Source organism: Vulpes lagopus, chromosome 23, assembly GCF_018345385.1.
Source record: "Vulpes lagopus strain Blue_001 chromosome 23, ASM1834538v1, whole genome shotgun sequence".
In the NCBI taxonomy this organism is placed as follows: Eukaryota; Metazoa; Chordata; class Mammalia; order Carnivora; family Canidae; genus Vulpes; species Vulpes lagopus.
Window position 1 is genome coordinate 46,389,815 of NC_054846.1, and position 21,011 is coordinate 46,410,825.

The 21,011-nt window shown below is 62.6% G+C and overlaps 1 protein-coding gene and 7 non-coding genes across 8 annotated transcripts; 5 read left to right on the forward strand and 3 right to left on the reverse strand.

Annotated features, from left to right (window-relative positions):
* The first annotated feature begins 1,516 nt into the window (after positions 1–1,516).
* LOC121481021 (collagen alpha-1(I) chain-like) lies at positions 1,517–19,683 on the forward strand. Its single transcript, XM_041737991.1, has 11 exons — positions 1,517–1,693; positions 1,873–2,027; positions 2,407–2,712; positions 3,301–3,667; positions 4,241–4,330; positions 4,430–4,567; positions 16,467–16,648; positions 17,998–18,262; positions 18,503–18,715; positions 18,797–18,933; positions 19,128–19,683. The coding sequence occupies exons 1-11, from the start codon at positions 1,517–1,519 to the stop codon at positions 19,681–19,683; spliced, it is 2,586 nt and encodes an 861-aa protein (XP_041593925.1).
* On the reverse strand, positions 2,297–2,368 carry TRNAP-UGG. The gene has a single exon. It is a non-coding gene; the product is annotated as a tRNA-Pro (tRNA).
* TRNAT-UGU lies at positions 3,787–3,859 on the forward strand. Its single transcript has one exon. It is a non-coding gene; the product is annotated as a tRNA-Thr (tRNA).
* Positions 4,597–4,687, forward strand: TRNAY-GUA. Its single transcript is given in 2 exon segments — positions 4,597–4,633; positions 4,652–4,687. It is a non-coding gene; the product is annotated as a tRNA-Tyr (tRNA).
* Positions 7,537–7,618, reverse strand: TRNAL-UAG. The gene has a single exon. It is a non-coding gene; the product is annotated as a tRNA-Leu (tRNA).
* On the forward strand, positions 16,651–16,723 carry TRNAT-UGU. Its single transcript has one exon. It is a non-coding gene; the product is annotated as a tRNA-Thr (tRNA).
* TRNAL-AAG lies at positions 18,954–19,035 on the reverse strand. Its single transcript has one exon. It is a non-coding gene; the product is annotated as a tRNA-Leu (tRNA).
* Positions 19,684–19,712: 29 nt separating the features above from the next.
* On the forward strand, positions 19,713–19,784 carry TRNAP-AGG. Its single transcript has one exon. It is a non-coding gene; the product is annotated as a tRNA-Pro (tRNA).
* The last annotated feature ends 1,227 nt before the right edge of the window (positions 19,785–21,011 follow it).

Here is a 21,011-nt window from a genome sequence, read left to right on the forward strand (position 1 = left end):
ACAAGTGACATAAAGGCTGAATAAATATCAAATAGCCATGTTCACTGGTGATTTGCGGGGGACTCTTTTGCAGGATTCAAGGCAGGGGGTGTCATGTTGATAACAGTGTAGAGTACTAGAGGCCCACATCAGCTCGCACAATCAACATTACTTAAAAAGCTGTTATACTACAAAAAAGCAACCAGGACTCTTTTTTTTAAAGAATATTTCATTTATTTATGAGAGACACAGGCAGAGGGAGAAGCAAGCTCCCTGCAGGGGAGCCTGATGTGGGACTGGATCCCGGGTCTCCAGGCCCACACCCTGAGCCAAACCCAGGCTCACCCAACCACTGAGCCACCCAGGCGTCTCACGACTAGGACTGTTGAGGGTCAACAGATAGACAATAAAAAGCGGGCTTAGACCCTTAAGAACTTCAGATAATATAACTATTATTTGGGTTCTGAAACCTACATCTGTCTCCCACCCAAGATCATCTTAAATCTCTTTCTGCTTTTCAGAACCGACTTCCCTTCTTTCACCTCCCTCCTCAGGCTGCGAGCTAGTCTCCTCTAATCTGTGCCTCCGGGCCTTTGTTCAGGTTCCTCCTGTCTTGCTTGGAAGCCCAGCCAGGATTCCTGTCCTCGCTGTGGTAATAGGAGGAGCAATGGTGCCCCCTTCATCTGCTCTAAAAACCCCTAAGAGTCCCTGACAACCCTAGGAACCTTTGCCCAGGGTTGAGAGCAGGGAAAGAAAGGACCCACTAAACAATCGTGAACTACTCCCCAAGGCCTTTGGGCCACGGGTGCGAAAGCTCTCGGTCTTGTCTTCCCAGCCAAGGCCCTGCAAAGAACTCTTTGTCCGCATGCTCACACTTTCCCTCCTTCTTCAACCCACCCAGCTCCCCGTCTGTCTCCCCCACCTTTCTGCTGTAAATGCTGGTAAAGCCGTGCACAGCCCCAGGGGAGCCAATTGGCTGTGGGAGCGAGGGCCTGCCGGGGCTTCCTCCAGGTCCCGGTCACCGGATGCCATTCTCAGCTTTTTACCCGGGTCATCACCAGGGCCCGTCCTTAAATGCTTTGCAATTGCTCTTCCCTGTGCATTCTTATCCAAACTAATGTTAACCGACACCTTGTGGCTTTGTTTTATTTATTTATTTATTTATTTATTTATTTATTTATTTATTTATTTATTTATTTATTTTTAAACTGCAGTCGACGCACAATGTGCCATTAGTTTCAGGTATACAACTGGCGGTTATGGAACTCCACACCTTATGTTCACCGCACGTGTAGCTACCACCTGCCACCAAATCTACAATTGCTAGGTTTTCAATTCTTAAAATTCCTTTCTTCCATTTCAATCTTTCTGCTTAACCCCAGGACTTTGCACCCAGCTTCCTACGGTCCACCTCCCAGTGCAGGCTAGGTCCCCCGTGTTTCTGAGGACATGGAACTGCAAGTCAGTGCCCACTGCACTCTCTCTTTCCCCAACCTCCCACCACGGATCACAAGACTCTTTATTCTTGCCTGGCCACATGCCCCTCCAAGAAGGGGACCTCGGGGCAGACAAATATGACCGAGTGTGTCGGAAATCCAGTCCAGGGCTCCCCTGGGCCAGCGGCTTTGGAAGGGGAGAGAGCGCCAAGGCCGGCAAGTGGTCCCAGCGGCTCCAGGTTTGGACCCCTCTCCAGAGCGCAGTGGCCGGGCCGCAGGTTTGGGGCGCCCCCTCTGCAGCTCGCGGGGCTCCAGGTGAGCGAGCCCAGAGCCTGGAGGGTCCGCTGCATCCTCGCTGAAGGGCCAAGACGACTCTCCCCGCGTTGTACCGGGTCTGGGGAAAGCTGCACTGAAGGCCCTTCGGCTGGGACGGGTGTCTGTGCCCTTTGAGTCCCAGGGTCCCCAGGCCGCCACCTGCGACTGCAGGGCGGGGGGGTGGGGGAGTGTCCGGGAGCAAGGCCTGGGGCTCTGGCGCGGGCTGGAGCTGGCCCCAGCGGAGGACAAGGGCTCGGCCCTGCGACCCTGGCGCGCCTCCGGGCGTCGCTGTGGCCCGTGGGACGCGCCCTGGCGAGGGGGGCACTCGTCCCCCCCATCCTCCCCGCGGAGGGCCTGCTATGAACAGCCGGAGCGGCCGGAGCAAGGTGGTCCTGACGGAGGGGCCTGCGGGAGCCGAAGGGGGCTGCCCGGCCTCACCACGCCCCCCGCTCGCGGCTGCGTCCTCCTTGTCCTTGGGTTGCTCAAGGGCTTGGGCGGTGCTGCAGTCCTTTGGCTCCAAGGGGGGAGGGAGGGGAAGGGGGGAGAAAAAAACCGAAGCCGCAGCCGGGCTCGTCCGGGATTTGAACCCGGGACCTCTCGCACCCAAAGCGAGAATCATACCACTAGACCAACGAGCCAGCCCTGCGGGTGGGTGTCCCTCGCCCGTGATGCTCAGATGCTCAGCCTTCCAGGAGCCGCGGCCGCTCCGGGGCGAGCCCAGCCGTCGCCTGCAGACCCCGCGGCCTCCCGCGCGCGCCGGCGTCGGAAGCACACGGAGCCGGCCCCGCGGCGGGCGTGTGCGTGGCCTCCGGGGCGGGGGGGGGCGCTCACGGGCTCAGCGCCGCGGCAACGCACGCCCCACGGAGGCCACGGCCGATCGGCCCGGGTCACGGCCGGTCACGGCCCGTCTCAGCCCCGGTCACGCCGTGGTCACGCCCCGGTCACGCCCCGTCTTGCCTCGGCTCGTCCCGGTCACGCCACGGTCACGCCCCGTCTCGCCCGGTCACGGCCAGTCACGCCCCGATCACGGTCGGTCGGCCCCGGTCTCGCCCTGTCTCGCCCCCCCTCTCGCCCCCGTCCCGCCCCGCCCCCTCTCGCCCCGTCTCAGCCCCGGTCACGCCCCCTCTCGCCCCGTCTCGCCCCCCCCCCCGTCCCGCCCCGCCCCCTCTCGCCCCGTCTCAGCCCCGGTCACGCCCCCTCTCGCCCTGTCTCGCCCCCCCCCCCCCGTCCCGCCCCGCCCCCTCTCAGCCCCGGTCACGCCCCCTCTCGCCCCGTCTCGCCCCCCCCCCCCCCCCCCGTCCCGCCCCGCCCCCTCTCGCCCCGTCTCAGCCCCGGTCACGCCCCCTCTCGCCCCGTCTCGCCCCTCCCCCCCCCCCCCGTCCCGCCCCGCCCCCTCTCGCCCCGTCTCAGCCCCGGTCACGCCCCCTCTCGCCCCGTCTCGCCCCCCCCCCCCCCCGTCCCGCCCCGCCCCCTCTCGCCCCGTCTCAGCCCCGGTCACGCCCCCTCTCGCCCGGTCTCGCCCCCCCCCCCCCCCCCCCGTCCCGCCCCGCCCCCTCTCGCCCGGTCTCAGCCCCGGTCACGCCCCCTCTCGCCCGGTCTCGCCCCATCGCGGCCCGGCCCGCGCTCCGCCGTCTCTCTCCTCCCCTGGGCGTCGGGCGCCCCGAGGGCGCGGTCGGGCTCGGGAGGCGGAGGCCTGGGTGCGGCCGGGCGGGGCCGACAGCCGCGGGGCTGCGCTGCGCTCCCGCCGCGCCCGCCGCACACCCCGGACCCGGGGCGACCCCGCCGCCGTCCAGGAGCCGCAGGCGGGCGGGGAGGTGAACGCGCGTGCCCCCCGTGCCCTCTCGTGCCCCCCGGGCCCCGTGAAGCCCCCGGCCGCTCCCCGCGGTCGCCGGGCTCCCCCGTGCGGGCCGTGCGGGTGGACGCGCCCCTGCCGGAAGGTGCTTCCTTCCCAACCACCTCCCGCCCCTTCGTGGTCTAAGGCTCCTCTAGGTGCAGAAGCCGCGGGGCTGCAGGCTTTAAAACAAGGGATTGAACGGCAAAAATGTGGCTGTGGCCCGGCTCCATAGCTCAGGGGTTAGAGCACTGGTCTTGTAAACCAGGGGTCGCGAGTTCAAATCTCGCTGGAGCCTGAGGTGGGATGCTTGTTTTCCTGCCACGTTAGTCTCCGTTTTTGCCCACTTACTGCTACGGACTTGGAGGATTTAAAAAAAAGAAAGAAGAAAAGAAAAGAAAAGAAAAGAAAAGAAAAGAAAAGAAAAGAAAAGAAAAGAAAAGAAAAGAAAAGAAAAGAAAAGAAAAGAAAAAGCGCTGTGTGATCTTTCTGGGAACATCAGATCCTGGAGATCCTAGATATCCTAGGACAGAAACGCACAGAATCTGGGCCCCGGGGAACCCGAGGAAAAAGTGAGGTGTTGGTAACTTCCAGTAAGTGAGAGAGGGGCCAGATTAGGCAAGTCCTTGCTGGGGGACAGACGGGATGGACTGGCGGGGCCTACACCTGGCGTTTGCAGACTGATCGCCTTGCCCCCGGCGGCGTGGGGTCCCTGAACCTGCCAGCTGCGGCCAGCCGGCCCCGGGGTTCTGCTGCGCCCCTGGAGCAGGTTTTGGGGTGAATCCAGGCCGAGTGGGGCAGAAGCCAGGCCCATGCGGCCCGATCCGGCTTCCGCTCCGCCTGCATGCTCACTTTCTCCGACTCCCAGCCCGCGTCCCGGCCCCCGGCTGCTCCTGGGATTCGCTTTGTTATCGACCAGACTGGGGACTCGGGGAGCTTCCGTCCTGGTCCGAGCCCCGAGCACGAGGAGGCCGGACCTTCCCTGGCTGTTACCGCGTCCAAAAAGGCCTGTCCCCCGAGACGCTGGTGTCGCGCCCTTCGATAGCTCAGCTGGTAGAGCGGAGGACTGTAGAGGCAGGTGGCTACTGTCATCCTTAGGTCGCTGGTTCGATTCCGGCTCGAAGGAGCTGCCTTGCGTTTTGTCCCAGTCCCGATGGTTTTCTCCTCCCCACTAACTAGTCCCCTACCGGACTTCCAGAAAGCTTTCTCCTCCCACCCGGATGACCTGGATTCTATTTTCAGGCAACCAGAGAGCAGCTTTCCCCCCACCAAGAAACTAAATTTCACTTACCTTCTTTGTGATCACGCGGTAGACGTGGTTCAGTTTACTCGGAAATGTGACCTAATGGGCTTTCCTATTAGATTTCAATCTGTTACCTCCTCCTCTTTGGGTCCAGTTTACGTGGATTAAACATTGCTGTAACATCCCTCAACCCCTCAACACGAGATACCTGCACTTTTTCATAAGCCCGAATACTGTATATTAGAAAAATCAGGGCTTAAGGAGAAATACATTCGAAAAGCTGACTTTGGCAAGGATAAATACACAACAGAGGATGAGCAATGCAAAAAGGCTAAATATGCACATGGAGCTGCTCCTTCATTAATAAGAGATAAATACTAATTTAAACAAGAGTGTATTGCTTCATCACCAAATTAGAAAATGTTGATTAATATTTAATATTAACCAGGATGTCGTGAGAAGGACATTCTTGTTGAATGTCACTATTTTCTGGAGGGCTCTGGGCATTATAAATCGGAAACCTTAAAAAGAAGATAGTCTTGGATCAAGTATGCTATTCTACTGCTATAAATTTATCATTTACACATGAAAAAAGGAAATACGGCAAAATGTAGTTATTTGTGGATGTTTTGTATTCATATTTTTATGTATTTTTTCCAAATATATCATGTGTATACATTAATAAAAAAGGGTTTTAACCTTACAAAATGAAGTCTAAACATATTCTGTGAAAAGTATGTCCACACAAAAACCACAATAAACTGTGTACATTGATGCAAATGGAATATTTATTCCGCATTAAGATGAAATGAGACATCAAGCAATGAAATGATATGGAAAGACTTTTAATGTGTATTACGAAGTGAAGAAAGCCCGTCTGAAAAGGCTACATGCTGTACGATTACAACTCTATGATATTCTGGAAAACGCAAAATGATGGAGACAGTAAAATGATCAGTGGTTGCCAGTGGTTAAAGGGAGGGAGAGATGCACTGGCAAAACTGAATTTGTAGAGCAGTGAGACTATTATGTATAGCTCTAGAGTGTAGTGGTGAATATCGAAGTCATTATACAGTTGTGCATTATACCATGCACATAACTTATACATGTTATACATAAAGTGCATAATACAAAGAGTAAGCCCTAATGTTAGCTATGGACTTGAGTTGACAATGATGTACAAACGTATCTCACTAGCGCAGGATATTGATGACAAGGAGGCTTGTGGTGGGGAAGATGCACGTAGATAGGAATCTGTGTTTCCTTATCCAGTTTTGCTGGAAACCTGTAACTGCTAGTCTTGGGTCAGGCTGCTGTAACAAAAATACCATTGTGGCGTAAGCCAATAATGTGTTGCTCACGGCTCTGGAGACTGGGAAGTGGAAGGTCCAGGTGCCAACAGCTTTGGTGTTGGACAAGCCCTTCTTACTGGCTTTGTAGACAGCTGCCTTGTCTCCGTATCCAGTGCACATGGCTAAGAGAGAAATCTCTCAATTTCTGAAAAAAAAAAAACATGGTCCCTTTTGTGCCATAGGTGCCAGAGATATTTCTTGGTGAGAGGTGGGTGAAAAGGAAAGGAATGCCGAAGAGAAGTCATCAAAGTGAAATGAACCGGGCCGGGGAGAAGGTGGAAGAGGATTTTGAATGAGGAGGGGGCGAGTCATAAAAAGGAAGACACAAAGGGAGGCATGAAAAACGCCCAAGAGTTTTAGGTTCTTGCAGAGTCCTGGTTCCCTCCTCCATTTATTTCATTCACTCCTCATGACACTGTTGGGAATCCTCTACCTTCAGGGGAGCTGCTTGCTCGAGTGCAGGTGTGCGAATGTAGGTAAGAGGGGCCCTAAGTGGCTGAAAAGTGCAATGGAACAGGCCCTCTCAGAGGAACCGCCAAGAGTCCTGGAATGTATGGTCTGCTCTCTCCCACACTCAATCAGGCCCTGCGCGGGAATTATAGTTGAGTGGGGTAGACACTGGGAAGGCCTCCGCGAGGAGTAGATCCACTTGAAAGGAGCAGGTCAGTGGTTAAGCCAACACCACTCACAGCACAGCCCCCTGGGCCCCATGCAAGGAGTCAGCCAAGAATCAGCCTGGAAGAGTTTTGGAATCGCAAACCCACCTGCAAGGTGAAATTCAGAATAACTGTGTACCTGCCCTGCCACCCGGGGTGCAATGATGCCTGAGTGAAAGTGGGAAGCCTGGGAAGCGTGGGCTTTCGCATTCATTCATCATATTCAGTTAGAAAAGTAATGTAATTAAAACCCCAATCGGGTGTGTGCAGGTTATTTCTCGAAGTATAGAGCTGCGACTCCCATAACCAGTGCCAGCAGCGGGCTGATGGGGGAGGGGGGGCGGGCGGGCAGGGAATTTCCGGGAAGTCTTTCTGAGCAGCTGATGTCCACGCGTCGCCGTAAGAATGAATCCGTGTGAGTGTGGATTTTAGAAGAGGGAGACCGAAAAACTTCCCGATTGAGGAGACCCAAAAGCAGGGCCAAAGCCTAGCGGAGAAGAAGGTGCGCCGCCAGTACTAAGCCCGGGAGGGAGGATCAGGAGAGGGAGGATCTCCCGAAGGAAACAGCGCTGATTTGATTTGCAAATAGAGAAATCCGTGTCCCGTAGGAACTTTGTGATGGGGAAGAGGAATTTAACATAGCTTTTGGTACCTAGTCTTTTACCAGCTCCCCTTTTAACAAAGAACAGTGTTGGGGATTTCTAGCAAGATTAAAACGCTCTCCTGGCAGTGATGGGATTCGAACCCACGCCTCCGAAGAGACTGGAGCCTAAATCCAGCGCCTTAGACCGCTCGGCCACACTACCACAGCCTCGGGGGCTTTTTTCCATCTCTGAGTTACTTACCCATCGCAGCGTGCAGGCTCAAAATTCGGATTTTTTTCTTCTTCCGTGGTTAGAAGGGCTCCCCGCGCCGTCCTCGTGCACCCCGCGGACCCGCTCCCCCCGCCGTCCTCGTGCACCCCCGCGGACCCGCTCTCCCCGCCGTCCTCGTGCACCCCCGCGGACCCGCCCCCCCCGCCGTCCTCGTGCACCCCCGCGGACCCGCCCCCCCCGCCGTCCTCGTGCACCCCCGCGGACCCGCTCTCCCCGCCGTCCTCGTGCACCCCCGCGGACCCGCGCCCCCCGCCGTCCTCGCGCACCCCCGCGGACCCGCCCCCCCCGCCGTCCTCGTGCACCCCCGCGGACCCGCTCTCCCCGCCGTCCTCGTGCACCCCCGCGGACCCGCGCCCCCCCGCGTCTCGTGCACCCCCGCGGAACCGCTCTCCCCCCGCCGTCCTCGTGCACCCCCGCGGACCCCGCGCCCCCCCGCCGTCCTCGTGCACCCCCGCGGACCCGCTCTCCCCGCCGTCCTCGTGCACCCCCGCGGACCCGCGCCCCCCGCCGTCCTCGTGCACCCCCGCGGACCCGCGCCCCCCCGCCGTCCTCGTGACCCCCGCGGACCCGCTTCCCCCGCCGTCCCTCGTGCACCCCCCGCGGATCCGCTCACCCCCCGCCCGTGCACCACCCGAACCCGCGCCCCCCCCCGCCCTCCTCGTGCACCCCCGCGGGAACACCCGCCCCCGCCGGTCCCCGTGCACCCCGCTGACCCGCGCCCCCCCCCCCCGCCGTCCTCGTGCACCCCCGCGGACCCGCGCCCCCCCCGCCGTCCTCGTGCACCCCACCGCGGACCCGCCCCCCCAACACGCCGTCCTCGTGCCCCACCACCCCCGCGAGACCCGCTCTCCCCCCGCCGTCCTCGTGCACCCCCGCGGACCGCGCCCCCCCCCGCCGTCCTCGTGCACCCCCGCGGACCCGCTTCCCCCGCCGTCCTCGTGCACCCCCGCGGACCCGCTTCCCCCGCCGTCCTCGTGCACCCCCGCGGGACCCGCTTCCCCCGCCGTCCTCGTGCACCCCCGCGGATCCGCTCTCCCCCGCCGTCCTCGTGCACCCCCGCGGACCCGCGCCCCCCGCCGTCCTCGTGCACCCCCCCCGCGGACACCCCTCCCCCGGCGGACCCCCGCTCTCCCCCCCGCCTCCTCTTGCACCCCCGCGGACCCGCCCCCCCGCCGTCCTCGTGCACCCCCCGCGGACCCGCTCTCCCCCGCCGTCCTCGTGCACCCCCGCGGGACCCGCCGCCCCCCGCCGTCCTCGTGCACCCCCGCGGACCCGCCTCCCCCGCCGTCCTCGTGCACCCCCGCGGACCCGCGCTCCCCCGCCGTCCTCGTGCACCCCCGCGGACCCGCGCCCCCCGCCGTCCTCGTGCACCCCCGCGGACCCGCCTCCCCCGCCGTCCTCGTGCACCCCGCGACCCGCGCCCCCCGCGTCCTGGCACCCGCGACCGCTTCCCCGCCTCCTCGTGCACCCCCGCGGACCCGCTCCCCCGCCGTCCTCGTGCACCCCCGCGGACCCGCTTCCCCCGCCGTCCCGTGCACCCCCGCGGATCCCTCCCCCGCCGTCCTCGTGCACCCCCGCGACCCGCGCCCCCGCCGTCCTCGTGCACCCCCGCGGACCCCTCCCCCCGCCATCCCTTGCACCCCCGCGGACCCGCCCCCCCCGCCGTCCTCGTGCACCCCCGCGACCCGCTCTCCCCGCCGTCCTCGTGCACCCCCGCGGACCCGCGCCCCCCCGCCGTCCTCGTGCACCCCCGCGGACCCGCCCCCCCCGCCGTCCTCGTGCACCCCCGCGGACCCGCCTCCCCCCGCCGTCCCGTGCACCCCCGCGGACCCGCCCCCCCCGCCTCCTCGTGCACCCCGCGGACCCGCGCCCCCCGCCGTCCTCGTGCACCCCCGCGGACCCGCTCTCCCCCGCCGTCCTCGTGCACCCCCGCGGACCCGCTCTCCCCCGCCGTCCTCGTGCACCCCCGCGGACCCGCTCCCCCCCGCCGTCCTCGTGCACCCCCGCGGACCCGCTCCCCCGCCGTCCTCGTGCACCCCCGCGGACCCGCTCCCCCCGCCGTCCTCGTGCACCCCCGCGGACCCGCTCTCCCCGCCGTCCTCGTGCACCCCCGCGGACCCGCCCCCCCGCCGTCCTCGTGCACCCCCGCGGACCCGCTCTCCCCCGCCGTCCTCGTGCACCCCCGCGGACCCGCGCCCCCCGCCGTCCTCGTGCACCCCCGCGGACCCGCCCCCCCCGCCGTCCTCGTGCACCCCCGCGGACCCGCTCTCCCCGCCGTCCTCGTGCACCCCCGCGGACCCGCGCCCCCCCGCCGTCCTCGTGCACCCCCGCGGACCCGCTCCCCCCGCCGTCCTCGTGCACCCCCGCGGACCCGCCCTCTCCCGCCCCGTCCTCGTGCACCCCCGCGGACCCGCGCCCCCCCGGCCGTCCTCGTGCACCCCCGCGGACCCGCGCCCCCCCCGCCGTCCTCGTGCACCCCCGCGGCCCGCCCCCCCCGCCGTCCTCGTGCACCCCCCGCGGACCCGCTCTCCCCGCCGTCCTCGTGCACCCCCGCGGACCCGCGCCCCCCCGCGTCCTCGTGCACCCCCGCGGACCGCCTCTCCCCGCCGTCCTCGTGCACCCCCCGGCGGACCCCGCGTCCTCGGCACCCCGGCCCGTCCCGCGTCGCCTCGTGACCCCGCGGACCGCCCCCCCCCGCCGTCCTCGTGCACCCCCGCGGACCCGCTCTCCCCCGCCGTCCTCGTGCACCCCCGCGGACCCGCGCCCCCCCGCCGTCCTCGTGCACCCCCGCGGACCCGCCGCCCCCCGCCGTCCTCGTGCACCCCCGCGGACCCCGCCCCCCGCCGTCCTCGTGCACCCCCGCGGACCCGCGCCCCCCCCGCCGTCCTCGTGCACCCCCGCGGACCCGCGCCCCCCCGCCGTCCTCGTGCACCCCCGCGGACCCGCGCCCCCCGCCGTCCTCGTGCACCCCCGCGGACCCGCCCCCCCCGCCGTCCTCGTGCACCCCCGCGGACCCGCTCTCCCCGCCGTCCTCGTGCACCCCCGCGGACCCGCGCCCCCCCGCCGTCCTCGTGCACCCCCGCGGACCCGCTCTCCCCCCGCCGTCCTCGTGCACCCCCGCGGACCCGCGCCCCCCGCCGTCCTCGTGCACCCACGCGGACCCGCCCCCCCCCGCCGTCCTCGTGCACCCCCCGCGGACCCGCTCTCCCCGCCGTCCTCGTGCACCCCCGCGGACCCGCGCCCCCCCCGCCGTCCTCGTGCACCCCCGCGGACCCGCTTCCCCCGCCGTCCTCGTGCACCCCCGCGGACCCGCTTCCCCCGCCGTCCTCGTGCACCCCCGCGGACCCGCTTCCCCCGCCGTCCTCGTGCACCCCCGCGGACCCGCTCTCCCCGCCATCCTCTTGCACCCCCGCGGACCCGCGCCCCCCCCGCCGTCCTCGTGCACCCCCGCGGACCCGCTCTCCCCGCCATCCTCTTGCACCCCCGCGGACCCGCGCCCCCCCCGCCGTCCTCGTGCACCCCCGCGGACCCGCGCCCCCCGCCGTCCTCGTGCACCCCTGCGAACATGTGCAAACGCAGGGAGGCAGGGTCCGCCGTAGTCGCGCACCTGGAGAGGGGCCACAGTATAGTCGCCGGTTACCCGTGTGCCTGTCCCAGGAAGGCTGTGCCTTTTCTTTGACTTGGACGATAGGACGCAGGGGTCGTCCGCCCGGCAGCTTAGTGCAGGTGGAGGACCGGTGAGGAGCCCGGAGCTGAGCCCTCGGGCGGCGGGGAGCGAGGCCGCAGCTCGGACACCGCGGGAGCAATATCGTGAGCCCGGGACCTCGGGGGGCGCCCCCCCTCCCGCTGCTCCAGGACCTCGGGGGGCGCCCCCCCTGCGAGCCCCGGGACCTCGTGGGCGCCCCCCTCCCGCGCCCCCCCCCACGCCGCCCGCCTCTCCTGGCCTGAGGCCTCTCCGAGGTGGTTCCCCAAGGCCTGGGGGCCTGCGGTTGGGTCCTGTGAGCTTCTGTCCTCGCTGCCCGGGGCGGGGCAGGGTGGGGGGGGACAACAAACAGAAGCGAAGTTCTAGAAGAGCTGCTTGGAAATGGGGCGCAGAGAGCATCAGGTGGACGTAGAGGGTCGTGGGGAAGTCGAGCCAGAAGGTTGGGCCCCAAAGGAAAGGGCCTGGATGGACCCAGGTCACAGGTGGGCTCTTGGGCGCCAGGACGGCTACCTGCTGGGCCACGGCCTCTCCAGCCTCCCCTCACCCCTCCTTGCAGACAAGGTATTAAGTCCCTCCTTTTTGCCTTCTGCTTTCCTCTCTCTAGTTCTAGAGCTCCCTGGGCACAGACGGGTGTCCACCCTCTGCTCCAGGCAAGTCCCTTTCCCTCCAGAAGCTCCCGGAATCAGGAGCCAGGCACAGGCTTGGAGGCCGTCAGCAGGGAAGGCCAGTGGGCACCATCCAGTCTCACAGGAGGGTCAAAGGTGTGGCTTCTGCGCCCTACACCCTGGAGGCAGAGGGATTCAAACCCCTGTAGCCAGCCCTTTGGGGTGAAGGGTAGGACTTCCAAAGAATGTCACTTTGTGTTTCAGAATCCTCAGAGAAAAGTGAGTGTGAGCAGCCCGCCTTCAGCAGCACACCAAAGTTTTTGCCGCTTAGGAAAGACTAGGTTTTGTGTAACCACCTCAGTATGATAAGGAAGCATCAGTCACAAAGGGATAAAACAGGGGTTTTTTATTACTTCAAAGAAGTGGGGAGGAAATGGAAAGGGGAAAGGTCAGTGGAGGGGCCTGGCTGGCTTAGTGGGTGGAGCATGTGGCCCTTGATCACAGGGTGGTGGGTTCAAGCCCCAGATTGGGTGTGGAGCCTACTTAAAATTTAAAAAATAAACAAAATATTGGTTGAACTATTATGCCTCCTACTGAGCCAGACAAGGAACTTGGACCCATTAATAGGTCTTGGGAAGGCCTCATTGACACTTTTGATGAGCTCCCAGATGTGATTATATAGGCACACCTGTGTCTGTGTTAGGGCACATACACATTTGAATAAACCACAGTTTCTGTAACTATGTTTTAACCTAAGACAACAACAACAACAGAGATTCTCATAAGATGGTAGTGACCTGAGCCCTTCTTCATCAGGCCCTAAAAAGAAGCAGTCGACTGGAAAGAACCTGATCGTTACAGCAGAGCTCCCTTTGATGCTGAGATGCCGCATGTTCCGCATCCAAACTGACCGATGCGAAAGCACGTTCTTATCAGGAGAGAAAGTACCACACTTTCCCGTACCTGGCTGAAGTGTCTGGCCCTTTCTGCACATGCTGTAAAAATCTTGCTGAAAATTAAACACTAGTAAATAATAGGTTCCTTTTGATGAATGTAGCAGATAGTCCTTTCAGCATTTATTGAGTCCCTACTTTATATTTAGCTCCTACGTGGTCTACATGCTAATTACATCATCCGTCACAGTAGTGCAGAGTATGGCGACGTGCTTTTACTTGCAAGTTTTCTAAAGTAAACGTTCAAAGGAAAGGAGAGGAGGGTAATCACTTTCCTCATTTTCAACAGGGAGAATCAAGCCTCTTATTTTTAATTTATATTTTTTCCTTACAATGTTCATCAGCTCAGGAAACCAACCTACTATTAAGTCAGACTTACCAGAAGTCCGGCCACTATCTCTAATAACAGTCCAGGGGGCTGAGCAGGAATCCTGTAACAATCAGTCCCAAGTGGCCAAGACTTGATTAGTAACTGACGGCTTTCCTAACATTTGTTCCCAGAGCAACCAAAGAAAACCAACCATGGCCCCTAACCAATCACATAGGACACCTGCTTACAGATGGGCTGTCTACAGCTTCCCTGCGCCAAGAGTCTTCACTCAGCACTCCCCGAAGCCGCCTTCTTGTTTTCCCCTATAAAGCTTTTCCACTTTTCTGTCTGCCTCGGAGTTTCTGCCCAAACTCAAGTGATGATGACTGACTTCCTTGTGACAGCAAGCTCTGAATAAACAGCCTTTGCTTGCTGTCGTTTAGTTGGTCTTCATTTATTTCCACACTAGAGTTAAAATTTTGCCAAATCAAAAAAGTTAAGGGAAGATGGAAGAAATACAGACAAATAAGGAAAAAAGTAATGAAACCCAATCCTAAGACGCCTAGCAGGAGTCAGGTGATTCTAGAGAACTTCTAATTGGCCAGAGCACCAGGAACATGCCTTTTTCATGTTCTCCCCTGGAATGGGCTAGAGGAATGGGTTCTGAGACCCTCGAGTCAGGCCAACCCAAGTGAGCCGAGGGCATCGCATCGCGTGGCTGGAAACAGGAGAGCCCTTGATGTAAGGTCCCGGGACAAGCTCCAGGGGGAGGGGATAGGCCGCGTGCAGACCGAGCCTGCTGGGCAGACGTCTATTTATCCTGGCATGTCCCTGATGCCGGTCGTGGGCGTGGACCTGGCTTCTCCTCTTGGAAAGCTCCTTTGAGCCTTTTAAATTCCTTTCAGGTGTGTGGCCAGCAGGGTACAGTCACGGGGGGGTGGGGGGGGGATGCCCGTGCACGCAGGGAAGAGAGCTTGCTGAGCTGCACCTGTCGCTAGGTGCAGAGGGATGCCCATGCCGTGGCCTCCGAGGTTTCCACCAGTAAAATGCCCCCCATAGGTCAGTGGGGTACGGCGACCGAGCCTGGATTCCCCAGAGCAGAACTGCTGGCAATGGGTCCCCACGGCGAAGGCCCCGGTGGGGCCTCAAAGCCCCAAGGACCAGGAGCAAGCTCTTGCCCTCGCAGGCTGCACCGACTCAGGCCTCCCACAGAGCAGGCCCAGCGCCCGCAGGTGTTCACCTCCGTGTATCTTGGGGCTTGTCCATGTTCTAACTGAGGCCACGCGGCGAGGACTCATGGGACAGGAGGACCCGGAGCTGCCTGCAGCCTGACCTGGCGTCAGATGGGGTTTCCACCTGGACCAGCACTGCATGGCCCTTGGCCCTCCAAGTAGGCTCTAGTCGCTGTTTGCAGAGTTTTCTGTACGGACGGTTCCTTCTGGAAGCTTCCCCACGTAGTCATTCCCCAACACAGAGGAGTCAGTTCAAAGCCTTGCAGTTCCCTTGCACACGAGGGGGGGGGGGTGATATCGTCTGACAGAGAAAGACTGAGGTTTGAGCACCAAAATAGCGTTGGGAGGAGCAGCTGTTGCCAACCCACAGAAGATGCTATCACCCCCTCTGCCCTGAACAGGTGCATATGTCATCCCATCTGAGGACAACATCGGGAGGCTTCTCCCTGACTTATCCCTGAACCAAGAATATCTGCCACGAATGCCTGATTTTGCCGATCTAGAGATTTCTCTTCCTTAAAAATGCGTAAGGTCAGTGGCATCATGTTTGACCTCAGCACAGCTGCCAGGAGAACTGCAGGTGGTGTCTTCCTGTGGGATATGAGCTCTCAAATGTGGGGTGACGATCTAGGGGAAGCCAGTGGGGCCTGAAGTGAGAGAACTCGCCTGAAGCAGAACAAAGGAGGTGGAAGCTCATCGAATACACCTCAGGGGAGCCGCGTGCAGGAGAGCAAAGGACAGGCTGCCTTCAAGGCCCAAGGTCAACGGATGGACCGGGGAACGGAGGGAATGTTCCATTTCTGTGACTGTGCCTGGCTGTGGGTAGCCCATGGTCAGTAGGGCCCATGGATACTCCGACGTGGGTCACCCGATGGGCCTGTGTGGGTACCGCGGGTCCTTGGGTCTTGGTCAAGTCTCCATTGCTCAAGCCTATCGCCTGAGGGTGGCCTTGACACTGGAGACCCAGGGCCCTGGTGCCTCCACGCAGCCAAACCCAAAGGAGTCATGGAAGGTTCCTGGGCTTGTCATGAGAAACAATTGAAGGACAGACAGACATACGGCACAGCGGGTGAGCAGGGCCAGCAGGGAAGTTTTTTAAGGCACAAGATATCCTCCTGGGATATGGGGGCGAGAGCAGGCGAGCGAGCGCTGTGTCCAGGGAGTTGGGTTTCTCTCTTTTACCTGCAGCTGTTAACTAGGGGGTGGAAGTTCATTAGTTGGGGCGAGCAGCAGGTTTCCCACTTTTTCTTCCTGAGTCAGGGGTTTCCTGTCTTGGCCTCGCCATCCTGGGCGCACGTCTGGTCTGGTCCCGCTTCTTGGAGAGCGCGGCGGGCCCAGGCCTCTGGCCTTCCTGGAGGCTGGCATGGGGCCCTGCTTGCTGACCTCCCAGATGTTGTGTTGGGCCCCGCCCTCGGACACAATGGGTCATAGGCCACAGAAGCCTTGCGCATTTCTAGGCCTCCGACAAAGCAAAACATTAACAAACGGTGCTGGAGCAGGTGTGTGGGCAGAAAGCCTGAAGCTTACTGAACAGATTTGCTTCGCTTTTTGGGGGGTTGCATGAATCGGGGCCTTTTTCCTCATCCGTGATGATGATATTTGCAGTAAGAAATAAGTATAAGATTTTAATTTTCAGTTTCTGCTCAGTAGCTTATATAAAGAAGATTTTCAAAGAGTGAAAATCCTTTTTAAGAAGTTATATTATTTTCATCCCCAACCTGCACGTGAATCTGCGCATGTGTTTAAGGCAGGGTCACACTCTTCCTCCCCAATACCCGTTCCCCCCACTGCCTTGTCCCCCTAAATCCTCGGGGGGGGGGGGCGGGGAAGCAGTAGCTCCAAAGGACACACTTGGGGTGCGGGGCTCCGGATCCAGCAAGGACAGCCCCGCCCTGGACTCCTGTTCACCCTGCGCAGAACTGGGCGGGAGGAGCCCCAGGGCCGGGCCCTCCTCCATCGGTCCTTTCTGGGCCCAGACGCGCGTGTTTCCGGGCGAGAGACCACAGGGCGGCCTGGTGGCGGCTCTTCTCAAAACGGAGTCTTCCCGAAGAGTACACGGGACGGAGGAGGGCCCCGAGCTGGAGGCCGGGCCTCGGGTCGGCCGGGCCGGGCTCCCCGCCGCGGCTACAAGGGGCGAGGACGAGCAGCCACGCGGGAGGTGGCTCCATAGCTCAGGGGTTAGAGCACTGGTCTTGTAAACCAGGGGTCGCGAGTTCAAATCTCGCTGGGGCCTGCGGTCCTTTTTACCGCGGGGTTCCGGGCCGCGCCTCCGGGGCTCCACCGCCCTCCCCCAGCCCCGCCCACGGGGACGCCCGGGCTCCGGCAGCGGGGCCGGCCTTGAGGCGGGGGCGAGCCCGGGCCGCAGGGCGGCTCGTTGGTCTGGGGGTGTGATTCTCGCTTAGGGCGCGAGAGGTCCCGGGTTTAAATCCCGGACGAGCCCCGTTTGGCGGCGCCAGCCCGCGCACGCCCTCTCCGTCTCTGCGGCGCGGGGTGGGGAAGGGATGCGCAGGGGACGGGGCCTGCCCTGGGCGCGGGCGCGGGTCAGCGTGTGAGGCGCCAGCCTTCCAGCGAGGGTGACCTGTGGCTGACCTGAGGCCACATCACAGTGGCTTTACTTTCTCCCTTGCCCTCCCTCCTCCTCCTCCCTCCTCTTTCCCTCCTCCTCTTCCCCCTTCCTCTTCCCCCGCTCCGTCCTCATTCTACTCGTCCCCACTGGCCTTCTGTCTCTCAAACACAAGGCCCTGTTTCCTGTTCTAGACCTTTCCCTTGCTATTTCCTCTTCTTGGGATATTATTTCCGCAGATATTCCTATAACTTCCTCTTCAATTCCATCTGTGCTCAAACGTCACCTCTTGAGACAACGTGCTTGATCACCTTTTCCAGAACAGCCCTCCACCGTCACTACTCCCTACGTTATTTTTTCTTCGCAGCACTTAATCATTTGACAGGATTACGTACATTCGTTTTTTTCCTTCTCTTTGCCGCTATTAGGATATGAAGCCCAGAAGGCCAAAGGTTTCATTATGCTTGCGTCTGTGCCCTAAGCACTCACCACCGTGTATGGGATGTGGTGGGTGATCAATGCGTGAATGAATGAATGAATGAATGAGTGAGTGAATGCGTGAATGAATGAGTGAATGAATGAATGAAGGCATTCCCGGACACACCTGCCGGCCTCCGGAAGCCACGACCCCATAACGTGGCGTTGGGGCCTCTGGGCGCACCCTGCGAGCCGGGCTGCGGGCTTCCAGGGACACAGGCTTCCTCGAGCGTCCAAGCCCCGGGGTGAGCCTCCCCGCACCTGCGGACGCCACTTACCAGGATCGGTAGCGGTGATAACGAGACTTTTTAATTTTTTAGCCAGACTCCCACGAAGGCTTCTTTGCTCTCTGAGGTTTCCTGTACAGTGTGCGTCCTTGCTCGTCCAGCCTGCGGTGGAATTTCAACCCCGATGGGCGAAAACAAGGCTAGGCCTGTGCTCTGAAATGTGTTGGGTACGTGCTTAAGGCACGGGAACACGCAGGCGGTGGAGCGCCGGGCTGTGCGCCGAGCACCTCGCACGTCGCTGAACCTGCACCGAGGCTCCCGGGAGTCGCGCGAGGAGGTCGAGGCACGCAACACGAGCCACCGGCCTGGGCCGCACTGTGGCGGGAAGCGGAGCCCCGGGGCCCTGGGCCGGAGCTGTCCCCGCAGGTGTCCCCGCAGGTGTCCACGCAGCCGTCCCCGCAAGTGTCCCCACAGCCGTCCCACAGCCGCCCCCGCAGCATCTCCCGCAAGTGTCCCCACAGCCGTCCCGCAGCCGTCCCCGCAGCCGTCCCGCAGCCGTCCCCGCAGGTGTCCCCGCAAGTGTCCCCACAGCCGTCCCCGCAAGTGTCCCCACAGCCGTCCCGCAGCCGTCCCCGCAGCCGTCCCCGCAGGTGTCCCCGCAGGTGCCCCCGCAGATGCCCCCGCAGCCGTCCCCCCAGCAGCCCCCACAGCCCCCCCCCCCCCCCCCCCCCCCCCCCCGGCACAGCAGCGCACGGCCTTCCGCGGAGGGCACCGTCCTCTGCCCGGTGACGTCTTACAGGGTCCCCAGGCCGCTCTGCGGTCGTGCGGCCGGCGGGCTTCCCGGCGGCGGCGTTCCTCCATCCTCGACAGCCCGGCGGTGTCACTAACAGGCCAAGCGGGCCACACCCGCTCTCCGGTCGAGTGGAGGGCGGCGACGCGCGGGTTGCGGGCGGACGGTGTGCGGGGCCGGCGCCTGACCCCGGGGACCAGGGCCCCGCGGCGTCGTTAGGAACCCGCGGCGGGATCACCGCCTTTCCAGGAACAACGGCGTGCGGAGGGAGGGAACCCGGGGAACCCGCAGAGCAGCGCGGACCCCGCTGCCCAGCAACTAAAGAAAGCCGCGGAGTTCGCGCCCCGACATGGCCGCGCCGCAGCGACCATCGCCGTGCGTCACGGGTGGGTCAGAAAAAAGCGGATGGCAGCGGTGGGATTCGAACCCACGCCCCCGGAGAGACTGGAGCCTTAATCCAGCGCCTTAGACCGCTCGGCCACGCTACCTGCCGGCCCCGCCGGCGGAGGCGCACTCCCTAGCCTTGTCTTCCCCGCCCGGCCCCGCCCCGGCCCGCCCCGGCCCCGCCCCCGGTGCCCAGGCCCCGCCCCCGGCCCGGTCGGTCTGTCCGCGGCTCTCCGGGTTCTTCCCTGGCCGCCCCTTCGCTGGTTTCCCGCGCCTGCTTCTTCGGGGCCGCAGGGCTTGAGGCCGGCGGAGGGAGCCCCGCGCTCCCGGAGCCACAGACTGGGCCGCCCGCCCCGCCGGGCAGCGCCGGGACCCGTGGCTCCGCGGGGGGGGAGAAGCGCGGGGGTGGGGGCGCGGGGGGCGCGTTCCCTGAGCCGAAGGCGGGGCCCGGTCCGCCGCGCGCGGAGCCCCCGGAGCCCCCCGCCCTCTCGTCCCCCCGCGCGCCCCTACGCTGGGGCCTCCCGGCACCGCCGCGGCATCCCTGGCTCCCTCTGCAGCGGAAGCGTGCGGGGATCGTCCCCTTCGGGCCCGCGGGTTCCTACAAAAGACCCGTAGCCCAAGGAGCGCCGCCTTCGGGAATCTGCGCGCGGGCGCCGCGGTGCAGGCCCCCCCGCCAGGCCCCACCCCACGCCCGCGGCGGGGAGATGGGCCTTGCAGGAGGCCGCGGGCGCCGCCAGAACTGCCTTTACTAAACGGAAGAAATGAGCGGCTGGGCGTGCAAGGCTCGTTGGTCTAGGGGTATGATTCTCGCTTAGGGTGCGAGAGGTCCCGGGTTCAAATCCCGGACGAGCCCTGTTTTTCTGTCGGGAGCCTGTGCACCTAGCGATGCAGGACCAGCGGGAGCACCTGTGCGCCGGGGAGCACCTCGATGCAGGCACCTGTCGATGCAGGACCAGCGCCCCGGGTGTGTACCATTACTCTTCAGATGGGTGCACTTGGCGTGAGGGACTCGGACTCGGACCAGATGCCATCACGTGTAATTCACACAGCGTTTCTTCTACGAAGCCACTGTTTGTAAGATCGACCATGAGTTCTCTTCTGCGGCTTCTCGTGATGACCCAAAGTCGTGCATTCGGGATGGGGCACGGGGTATTTTCTATCAATCGTCTTGCGTAACCCTCGATTTCCGTCCACTGCCATCACGGGGGCCCTCTCTTGGGTGCTGGGACCCCCGAGGGTGGCAAACACAGGGAGGCGTCTCAGCACGCAAGCCAGGGCCCCCTCAGTCTTTGCAGCCGGGCCTTCCGGGGACCGTGTGCATGTGGGGCTGCCACCCCCCAGGGACACACTGAAACAGGGTGCCCAGGCCTGCGCACGCCAGGCTCACCTGCTGAGCTTTGTCCCCATTCGCTGGCGTGCGATCCTACCCCACACCAATTCAATGGGACTCTGGGAGGAGAGGCCTTTGGCCTTTATTTATTGGTTATTTATTAAAAGCTCCCAGCTCTAATGGGCGTTGGGAGCTACAGATGCTACCCATGGCTCTCCGGGTCACGGCGGGAGACTGTGCCCCGTACCCCAGTCACCCAGGGCATCCTGTATCCCATCCGCCCCCCTTACAATCCTCCCTCCATCCAGAGCTTCATCTTCCCTGGATACTGGATATGGTCTGTTCTGGGTGCAAACCGGAGCCAAACGTAGCCTCTCTGTGAACCTCCCTGCGGCCCAGGCCCCAGAACAGGCCCTGCTAAGAGTGGGGAGCTCCGGAAGAAAAGGGGCGGCCCAGTGGATCAGCTTGATTTCGGGGGGCCAGGTGAAAATGTGCGTGCCTCTCAGTCCTCACGGAAAGGACTAGACCCCACAGGATGCCCCCACACACTCCCTACCTGCTGGGCACTCGGTGCTCACAGCTGCTGGAGGTGCCCGACTCACCTGATGAAGGAGACCTGGGACCTCCCGGGCTGTTCCACGTGTCTCTCAGCTCTGGGGCTGAGATCGAACTTCTGGCACCTCGTCAAGATTTGCGAGAAGTCCTAAATAATCCTGGGACCCCCAGTAGCCCTCCACACTGCCCTCAGCC